The sequence below is a fragment of the Pundamilia nyererei genome, unplaced genomic scaffold, assembly GCF_000239375.1.
Source record: "Pundamilia nyererei isolate P.nyererei 1_Seehausen unplaced genomic scaffold, PunNye1.0 scaffold00053, whole genome shotgun sequence".
NCBI classification, from domain to species: domain Eukaryota; kingdom Metazoa; phylum Chordata; class Actinopteri; order Cichliformes; family Cichlidae; genus Pundamilia; species Pundamilia nyererei.
In genome coordinates this window covers 92312-102846 of record NW_005187454.1, presented here as the reverse complement: position 1 = coordinate 102846, position 10535 = coordinate 92312, and the positions used below count along the sequence as shown (strand labels likewise).

The window sequence follows — 10535 nt, the reverse complement described above, 5'->3', positions numbered from 1 at the left end:
TGTGTCTAAACAGCGCCTCTCCCATTGGATAGTGGGAGCGATTGCCTTGGCCTATACTAGCGGGGGCCTTCAGCCCCCTGCTGGCTTGCGTGCGCATTCCACTAGAGGTCTGGCAACCTCATGGGCTCTCTTTAAGGGAGTTTCTATTCAGGAGGTGTGTGCAGCTGCGTGCTGGACCTCGCCTCATACGTTTGCTAGGTTTTACAGGTTGGATGTGACAGCACCTAACCTAGCACATTCGGTCCTCAGTGCAGGTTCTTCCCGGGTGGGGGCCTCTCCCCTGTGAAGTGCTGTTGGGGACAGTTGTCTTCTTAACAGGCATGTCTGGCAATTCGGGAGTCAGTATTTCTCCCATAGTGAGACACGAAACGAATGCTATGAAAGAGAACTTAAGGTTATGTATATAACCCCGGTTCTCTGAGTAGCATGAGTGAGTGTCTCACCAGACCGCCCTCCTTGCTTTGGAAGCGAGGTAGAGGTGGGCTTGTTTTGAATGACATCTGACGCTATGTCAGCCTATTATATAGGGAGGCACTGGCCCCTCCTGACATGGGCGTCACCTAGCCAGCCTGTAAGGGCTGGCGTAATGGTATTTGAGCTTCTGATGAGGTCACGCAGGAGGCGTTCCCATAGTGAGACACTCACTCATGCTACTCAGAGAACCGGGGTTATATACATAACCTTAAGATTTCTCCGTATTAGTTTCTGATATAAGCGCCTTGGGGTGACTGTTTGACACTATATGAATAAAACTGAACTGACGATAAAACATGCAGAAAAGTGGAAATAGGCACATATAGTTCGAGTCCAAAAAATTCAGTTTTAATACATACACTATGTTTGCATTTTCTTCTAAATGCATTCGAAACCTTTAAAACCTTAAAAACTGTGACTATATTTTTAAAAAAAATCGTACTTGAACGCGGATGATAACGTCCAAGTCTCTTTTTCTTTGGGCATTTCAATGATTTCAAGAAGCCGCGGGACACGACCTATAAAAAGATGAGTCCGCCGCAGTAAACGAGAAGGTCTTGTCAGTGACGACAGGGCAGCAAACAGTTAAACTGCCTTTGAAAACGAGCACAGGAGGCGGAAGAGGTGTGTTTTCAACAGGCCTTCAACGCCAGACGCTGAAGTTTCCGCTCAACGGCGAAAGTAATCAGAGTACGGCTGACTAAGGCGGAATAAAACTAAAATCAGGGCAGCGGAAGGTAAAAAACGAAAGAAAGAAAGGCCAGGAGGAAACTTGACTGCTGTTTTGTATTAGTCCGCGGGGACGGAGGACGCCGCTCGGCTCTGGTGTTTTCAGGCAGAGGAAAACTTTCAGGAGACGGAAAAAGCAACGATAAGGACACAAGAATAAAAACACCCCGACCAAGAGGCTCATCCTGCAGGAAGCCGAGGCGCCACTGGGAGGGTTTATTTTGGTGGGTTATTTGTAGTTGTTAGCTGGCAATCATTGCTGCTGCTGTTATTAGTGGATACGTGAATTGTATCGCGAAGGGCCCCTGGTGGTCATTGTAGGGACCACTGCGGGGCTCCCGGTAGACTCTGCTGACTTGATGCGTTGTCTCTTGCAGTGTGTGAAGCCATCAGGATGGGGAACAGCAGCAGTGACCGATCCAGTGGAAGTCATGGTGAGAGGTCGTACAGAGAGGGGCATCATGGAGGGAAGGAGGCTCGTTCTAACATCATGATGGACAGCGCAGATGATGCAGACCTTTACCAGAGAGAAGATCAAAAGGTATTAGAGCAAGTTTACACCATGAACTCTTAAATAAAGCTTTCTGTTCTGTCCCATTGCACTGGATAGCAAGTGACATGCAGGCTTTTGGAAGTAAATTTGTTGTTAAATGAGTTGGTACCAATTATTGTACAATTAACCAATTTCCCCCCCCAACCACAACTGGTCGCCATCCACGGCGACCAGATGGCAACCACATCTGGTCGCCGCTCAGAGCAGGATTGTGTGATTGCTGGGATATTCTCTCTATTGTATGCTTCTTACCTGATGATATAAAGCACCTTGTAACAGGTAGCTGTTGTTGTGAATTGACACTATATAAATAAAATTGGATCAATACCTCTTATATATGGTTTTAAAGAGGTAAAAGAGGGGCCTAAACTAGAATTATTAACCAGAAGCTTTTATTTTTACGACTGATCAGAGTGCAGTGTAATGGAGAACAAGAGGCAGGATAACAGTTTAATTAATGCTGAGGCAACATGTTGACACTACCTCGGAGGAGGGAGAGCAATCCAAAGAGCTTAGTGTCTTGTAAAATAGTTGGTGCAAAGTGTCAGTAATGTGTCAAAATGGTCAAATGTGGTCTGTTCAGGATGTGCAAACTGTGTGTAATGGATGTAAGGAAGGCTATATATTCTGTTAGTGATGTGTACACAAGTCAAATGTTAAAACAAAGATTTGTCCAACAGTTTGTTTTATCAATGTTAAATTCCTGATAAAGGTAAATTAAGTCTTTTTGTATCTAATTGGAGAGTAACATCAAAGAGCATCATAAGCTGAAGCTATGTTTTAGAGGTTACACATACAAAAAGCACTTTTCTGTATCCTTTAGTGTTTTTCTAAGTTTGCCATTCAGTCTGGAGAAAGACTACAGGCGCTCTTGCTAACAGGGCAGTAATGCAGTGATATCATGCTTCTCAGTCTCCACAGGAGTTACAGGAGTTTCTGGCCTGGCAGCAGGACCTGGAGAGCGACGCTAAAAATCTAGCGCAGGCCAGACCGACTGTGTTCAGATGGGCGGGTGCAGCGAAAGACGTCTTTGTGTCCGGCTCTTTTAACAACTGGTCTACCAAGATCCCACTCAACAAAAGGTAGTGTGAGTCAGGGGAAAGCAGCCTCAGAGATGCTTCACTGTTTAAACTTATTAAAAAGTAACAAGCGGTTGTTTCTCAAACCCAGTCGGAATAACTTTGTGGCTATTGTGGACTTGCCTGAGGGAGAGCACCAATACAAGTTCTGTGTGGATGGTCAGTGGATCTTGGATCCGGCTGGGGTGAGTGGAGGTTTTACATTTTGGGGTCACTAGTTTACTCTTATTAGTGGTTTACACTTAGAAGTGTGTATCATTACCTTTTTAAAAATTGTAATTTTTTTATGTCACACAGGCCGTGGTAACGTCTAAAACTGGAACAGTCAATAATGTCATACAGGTGAAAACAACAGACTTTGAAGTCTTTGATGCCCTCAGGATTGACTCTCAGGACTCGGCTGACGTCTCGGGTATGGAAACTTGTTAATTTGTAACTCAAAAACTTTGAGGTGGTTCTGTAACTCCAAAGCATGTTCAGACTTGGGCCATATTGATTTGTATGCTCACAATTTTGGATATTTGGCTGATTATTGCTTTGATGATTGTACCAGCCAGCTTGTTACGTAGGTACACCCATTCAGCCTGTTGTTAACACAAATATCAATCACATGGTAACAACATGGTACATTTGGGCATGAAGCTGAAGTTCAAACAAAAATGCAGAATGGAGAATAAAAGTGATTTTAAGTGACTTTGCCATGGTTGTTGGCCGCACACTGGTCTGAGTATTCTAGAAATGGCTGATCTGCTGGGATTTTTCCCCCCCCACAAAACCATCTGTAGCGTCTCTAGCTAATGGAGTGGGTGGGACAAAATATCCAGTGAGCGGCTTTTCTCTGGGAGAAAATGCCTTATTGATGTGAAGTCAGAGGACAGTGGCCAGACTCCTTGAAGCTGACAGGACGACAGTACAAACTCACGAACACCTCGTTACAATTAAGGTATACAGCAGAACATCTCTGAACACACAACACATCGAACCTTGAAGCAGATGGACTACAGCAGCAGAAGACCACACCGAGCTAAGAACAGGAAACTGAAGCTATCATTTCTGTGGGCTCCCCATTATGTAAACAACATAATCCCTGTATCAGTTCAGGCTGCTGATGGTGTATTAGCGTGAGCAACACCAGTCTACCCTGAATATTGCTGATGTTTGAGATGACTCGGGTTATCTCAAACTGGTTTTTGTTTGTTTTGTTTTTTAACATGACGGTTGGTTCACTGCTCTCAAATGGCCATTGTCAGTCCAAAGAGGACTTTGGGATGTGGTGCAACACAAGAATTCATATCACGAGTGTGCAGCTGTCAAATCTACAGCAACTGTGATGTCATATCAATGTGGACCAAAATCTGAGGAATGTTTCGGCACCTTGTTGAGTCTATGCAGCAAAGAATTACAGCAATTATGCAGGCAACAGGGGTACTAGCAGTTTTTACCCAATAATGTGGCTGCTGACTGTAGATGAATGATTGGAATCGAGTCCAAACTTTATGCTGCCTGATTAATAAAGATTATTGATGGAAAAGCCTTGGAATCGATTGTCCCAGAAAATGATGGTCTACATGCGCCGAAACAGCTAAAATATGCAGCTGCAGCATTTTGGAGGAGTTTTTATTTCAATATTGCATATTGTTTTTTTGTTTGTTTTCACTGGTGTTTGTTTACAAAGGGTCCTTGAATAATTCTGTCTGCTGTATCTCTCTGTAAAGCTTTATTAAGGCGAAGTTATTTATTTGTTTACATTTGATCACTCTTTCCCAGACTTGTCCAGTTCTCCTCCTGGCCCCTACCTACAGGACGCATATGTAACCAAGCCAGATGACAAACTCAAACATCCTCCTTTCTTACCTCCTCACCTGCTGCAAGTGCTGCTCAACAAGGACACTGGTATTTCTGTAAGTCCAGGCTTTGAGTTGTTATATACATTTAATTATATAATTATTTATATGCGTATGTTTAATTTTACGTTTGATTCATCCTGCTGTGAATTTTCCACAGTGTGACCCGACACTGCTTCCAGAGCCTAACCATGTGATGCTAAATCACCTGTATGCCCTCTCCATCAAGGTAACAAATTGAATAGATCTTTTTTATTTTTTTATTTTTTTATTTTTGCCCAAATTGTTAATGCTGTAGTTCAGATTGTGATTGTCAGTTCTCACGGTGCTGTGTCAAAATGTCATGCGATCATGTGATTGTGGGTTGCTTTCTGTTTGTTTTTAAAGGACGGGGTGATGGTTCTCAGTGCAACACACCGATACAAGAAAAAGTACGTGACCACTCTTCTGTACAAGCCAATATAATCCACGGAGGTGCGCTCCCTCCTCCTCTTTTGAAATCGATCTGTTGGTGTACACAGCTGCTATCTGGACTGCTTTGCTGAAACTGGACCTAAAGTATCTTCCTGATATCGGTTTAAAACATTTGGTAAAGTTATTGATTTTGAACTGTTCTATGATCTCAGAATTTGAAAATGTTGAAATGTTCAATGTTTGCAAATACGTTTTATGTTATGAGCAGGCCGGTGTTTTAAAAGACTTCATTCCAACTTCACCCTGATTAATTAATACAAGTGTGGTTGCTGGAGACCAAAATGATGAGGACGGGGGAGATCTGTAATCGTTGAACTCTGACGCCAAGCCTCAATTTTGACATTTGTATTGAAGTGACCTGGAATTGCCTGAAACTGAGACTTGAAAAATGTTAGTTTTGCTAACCAGGAGGCTAGCACAGCTGCATCGGCTCTCCTTACACAGGAAATGGACACAAAGACACTAAGAGGTGGAAAAAATGTAACATGTAATGAATTTCATGATTCCTCTGTTTTTTGTTATTCTTTTCTAAAGATACAGTGTTTTTCAGATGACACATTATAAATCAGAAATAGAATGAAATTTTCATAAAAAAATGATGACTGCAAAAATCCATTAGTGCTAAGAGTTTTTGTGTTTGTGCGTGGGTTTTTATTTTTTGAGGTTGTATGATTCGGTGCACACACTGGGCTTTAGAAACCAGGTTCTTGTTTTTGTCGTGAATTGCACGAGTACACTTATTTTTAGTTCAGCATGAGATGAGCATCAGTGTCCACCTGTGCAGCTGTTCTTATTTTTATATTTTTTTTTGTTTTGTTTTGAATGATGCAATTTGTAAATGAATATACTAAAACGGCTGTAGTCAACATACTCAACAGTATGTTGACTCTAAGCATAAGCATTCATTGCACCTACTGTATCTACATCCAGGTAAAGATTCACATAATCAAATTGTTTTTAAATGGACACGATGAAAAGCAAAACCTGGAAATGGTTCAATTACATATTTTCAGTCTTTTTTTTTCCCCTGTTGTTTGTGCCCATAAAGAAACAAGTTTAGCAGAGTGAAAATCAGGTAAGGGAAGCATGACAGATGTTTACTTATGTTGCACAAACATGTAGGTAAAGGACATAAATAACATGAACATATTACAGAATGTTATATTTCTAATCAACTTGGTAGCTCTTGACACTTGACGGAGAATAAATTTTGGGGTCAACTTGAAAGAAAGGCACATGTGAAATGTAAAAGAGCAAATATGACATGATATTTAGGTGCAAACTGTTATGCAGCATTTAGAATCCCCATATAGCAGTATCATTTCCTGTAACATGCCAATACAAGGAATTTATTCCGCTCCCCTCCAATCATGGACCATCTTCTAATTCAGTGAATGATGGTCAGCTTATCATTGATCTTTCCACTCAAATGTGGCTGTTCTTCTCTGTCACCCAATTGCAGCTGCTGCTTCATCAGCTGCAAAGCAAACAAACCCTCTATACTGAAGCCTTCCTACTGCAGGATGTCACTGACAGTAGCCTTGGTGCATAACCGCAAGTTGTAATAAGAGGCTGCAGACCTCAGATTTTTAGGGACTTCTGGTGTAGACGATAAGGCATGCGTTTATGAGTATTTTATTTAGTTAGCAGTAGTTTTCGAGTTGAAACAGTGGTGGTATAATGGTGGAGTGATGAAAAGCTGAAACAGAAAGGGATTTGGGTCATCCCACTAACACTGTCATCTTTACTCTCATGGAGTTATGTGCACTGTCGATGACTTTTACAGCTGGGTGGAGATGTTGGTCCTCTTGAGGTCTTTATAGATTTGAATCGAATCCTGTCTATAATCTATGTGTGATCTACAGACACAGCAACGAAACAACTTTTGAAACGAGGTTAAACAACCAAAGGCTTCCTGCTTTAAATTAAGGAGGCTGGTTTAGTTGATCACAATAGCAACCTAGTAGTTTCAGGGCTTTGTGGAGGCTGATCACTGAAGTTTAGGAAAATTACTGATGTCTCATGTCAACTATATAGGATCACCACAATTTACAGGCAATTTTAAGTTTTGAAAAGCCCCGTGTGTGTGTGTGTGTGTGTGTGTTACTGGGGATATTTTGTCACTCCAATGATAAACTGTGTCACATTTAGTCCTGGACAAGTAAAGAAGAAGGAAACATGAAATACAAACATGATGGTCGTGAAAATTAATATTTGTGATGGAAAAAAGCTATGAAGGCCATGTTCTGTGCAAAAATACTTTTCAAATTATATTGTTACTGTAGTCAAATGAACAAGTTGTAATCCACCATCACTTAAATAAAGTAAATCAACAAAGAAACTTTTAAATAACCAGTTCTTAATTCCGTTTTTGGTTGATTCTCGGGTTTTACTGTGCTGTGTTAAATGACTGGGTTTCGTTAGGGTTTATAATCAATTCAATTCAAACTTTTATTCATATAAATCTAATTGACAGCAGTAGCTGTCAAGGTACAGTATGTGATATAGACCCTACAGTATTAGGGTCAGTAATCAAATGATACCCTATGAGCAAGCACTTGGCAACAGTGGGGGGAATCTCCCTTTCAACAGGAAGCAACCTCTGGTCGTCATTTGCCGTGACTGGTTTGGGGGTAAGGGTAAAGAGGAGAGAGTATAGAGACGGAACAAAAAGCACAGCGTGGGAGATAAAAGATAAAGGTTAATGACACGCAGTAGTAGTATAAGCACATTGGAAGTACTCACTGCATCATCACAAGTCCATCAGCAGCTTGAGCCTTTAGTATCAAAAGGGAAAGTTTTAAGCTCAAAGTTAAAATTAAATAGATGGTGGGAAGAAAGGGAGAGAAGGGAGATGAATGGAGGGAGCCTGGGAGGGAGAAAAGGAGAGAAGGTAGGAAGATAGAGTGGGAAGATGCTGTGAAGAAAGGGAAATAGGGAGGGATTAAGGAACTGAAGGACAGAGGAAAAAAGGCATAAAGATTGGAAGAAAGAGGGAAAAGAGTAGGAGGGAGATAGAAATATAGGAAGGGAGGCAAGAGATAACACATGAGTATAGGTAGGAGGGAGGAGAGAATGAGGAAGATATGGAGCAAAGGAAGGGAGACAAGGGAGGAGGCTCAAGGGAGAGGTAAATACAGGGAGGGGATAGGATGGAGGGAGGAATAAATGAAGGTAAACAGGAATGGAGGAATTGGAGGAAGTGGGTGAGGGGTAAATACAGGGAGGAAGTAAGGAGATAGAGATGGAGGGAGGGTGGGAGAAATTAAGGCACATACGGGTACAATAGAGAGAGAGGGAGGGAAGACAAATAAAGGGAGGGAGGGAGTGTGGGTGTACTGTGTGTTACACACTGATCAATAATCAGTCATTTGTTCCATTATAAGTGGTCACACTAATGGAAGCAGAGCAGCTGCAGACAGGCTGACTGTAAACTGATTACATTTCATATTGAAATGTCTTCACAGACTGAGATTCAGTCAGAGTCTGAACTTCAACATCTTTTTCACTGAAAGTCACCTAAATCAGTCCCACTGGCTCGACCCAGAACCGGAATCACTTAAAGATGTCACAGGTTCTGTAAAGGATCCGCAAACCGTGCCCAGGTCTGCTTGCATGGCGGAGTCGGACACAAGACTCAGAGTTTGGTTTTAAACTCAGTTTGTTGAACAAGCTGCCTGGTGTAGGGTCCCAGTGGTCTTAAGACCATAACCCAATATTCTTCTCTTTGTTTGAGGCGTGCAAATTTATCTCCACCCCTGCACTGAGACTGATAGATTTAATACCTGCTGACACTTGTAGTGTTCAGTCCTCAGTCTACTTGCAATCACACCGACAGAGAAAAAGAAGTTAGATTTTTTTCTATGCAGGTGTGAAAAAAACACCTTTAAAGGTGTTTTTATTGATTTAAAACACCTTTAAAAGTTTTTTCTCACAATAATTGAACTTACCACAGCAAAAATTGTCTTTAGGCCAGTGGAGCCAGGTTTCTGGTTTGGGAGCAGACAGTTAATGCCTGACTAGTTTGTGCCGTTCTGAAGCTGAATCCTGGGGGTTCCAGTACGAAAAGATTGGGATCCCAATCTTTTTATACTATTGTTAACATTGTTAATCAGAACAGTTTTCTTCTCTCAAGTCACAAAAGTTGGTGATGAGCCAGACTGAACATATATCTCCTCTGATGTCTATAGTTTGGATTCAGAAGTCCTTATCAGAATCCCACAAGGGATGCTCTTAATGAGCCATAAGAAACGAAAACCCTCTGCGTGCGTGTTGTGGACAGCCATTTTTCTGAAGGTGAAAGTGTGCAATTATCCTTCATCATACTTCGAACTCATCAGATTTAAAAAGTTAAGGACACTGATAAAACGCTGTCTCTAATATGTGTTGATTTTTACTGTGTAGTTGTTCATGTCATGTATCACCCCCAGTACAGCACCACAAAAGCACAGTGCTGTATGCTCACACATGCTGGAGCTAATCATCTCTACAGGAGGCGGTGCCTGATAACGCTCTCGCTGATCATACCTGTGTTTCCTCTCAGATGACTCTCTCCATGTACAGATGCTCAGTCAACTTGGTGAAGCCCTGAAAACACCAGTGTATTATATTTGTAGGCATAAAAGGCATTTTATAACATAACAAATACGTTAATATAAAAAAACAACTTGTGTCACCAGTCACTGAACTTCTGTCCCTTAAAGTGTGCAATGAGTACAGATAGATGAATGAGACACTCCGTAAATAGTCAGCAAGTGTCTTCTGTCAGATTTCAACTACAGCACAACATGGAGACGTCTCTAGGTAAAGTTCTGAAACATGGAGAGCAGCAGCATTTCAGTCTTGGTGGTTCCAAATAAAGACCAAAAAAGTGCACTGAACAAAACCCCCCACAGATTTACCAAAGTTATCTTCAATCCAAAGTAATGTGATGTTAAAGATGAATTGCACAAGGCACATTCAAATAATATTAAGAAATCACACAAGTCCTTTGTTCCGAGAGTTCGTTGCAAGGATGTGTCAGAGTATTAGTAACAGATTCAGAGAGTGGGACTCAGAGGGTAAGACGACCAAGAACCACTTACAAAGCATGGGAGGGGACAAAAACTAAGGGGCGGGGTATGGTCACATGGAAGTGTTGGTGACAAGAAGAGATTAAGCATCTGAAAGACAACAATGAGCTGATAAGTTCAAAGACCAAGGCATATCGTGGCAAAACAAAAGTTTCACAGGGCCAGCATCAAGCATGCTGGGGGAGATTGTCTTCAGATTTACTTGATTAACCAAAATACAATTCAGCAGGATGAACAGGCATTGTTTCAGTAACAAAGTCATGTTAATTAATGAGACACAATGTGTAAGGATCAAAGAAGCTTCATTTCA

The 10535-nt window shown here is 41.5% G+C and overlaps 1 protein-coding gene across 1 annotated transcript; it reads left to right on the top strand.

The window, feature by feature from the left end:
• The first annotated feature begins 1027 nt into the window (after positions 1 to 1027).
• On the top strand, positions 1028 to 7481 carry prkab1b (protein kinase, AMP-activated, beta 1 non-catalytic subunit, b). The gene is made up of 8 exons (XM_005733540.1): positions 1028 to 1427; positions 1581 to 1744; positions 2669 to 2838; positions 2927 to 3020; positions 3133 to 3247; positions 4603 to 4736; positions 4840 to 4908; positions 5067 to 7481. The coding sequence occupies exons 2-8, from the start codon at positions 1598 to 1600 to the stop codon at positions 5142 to 5144; spliced, it is 807 nt and encodes a 268-aa protein (XP_005733597.1). The 5' UTR covers positions 1028 to 1427; positions 1581 to 1597; the 3' UTR covers positions 5145 to 7481.
• The last annotated feature ends 3054 nt before the right edge of the window (positions 7482 to 10535 follow it).

Coding starts and splice junctions, on each gene's coding strand:
- prkab1b (XM_005733540.1), top strand. CDS start 1,598: ATGGGGAACAGCAGCAGTGACCGATCCAGTGGAAGTCATGGTGAGAGG. Junction 2,839..2,926: donor AAGATCCCACTCAACAAAAG/GTAGTGTGAGTC, acceptor TCTCAAACCCAG/TCGGAATAACTTTGTGGCTA. Junction 3,021..3,132: donor GGATCTTGGATCCGGCTGGG/GTGAGTGGAGGT, acceptor TATGTCACACAG/GCCGTGGTAACGTCTAAAAC.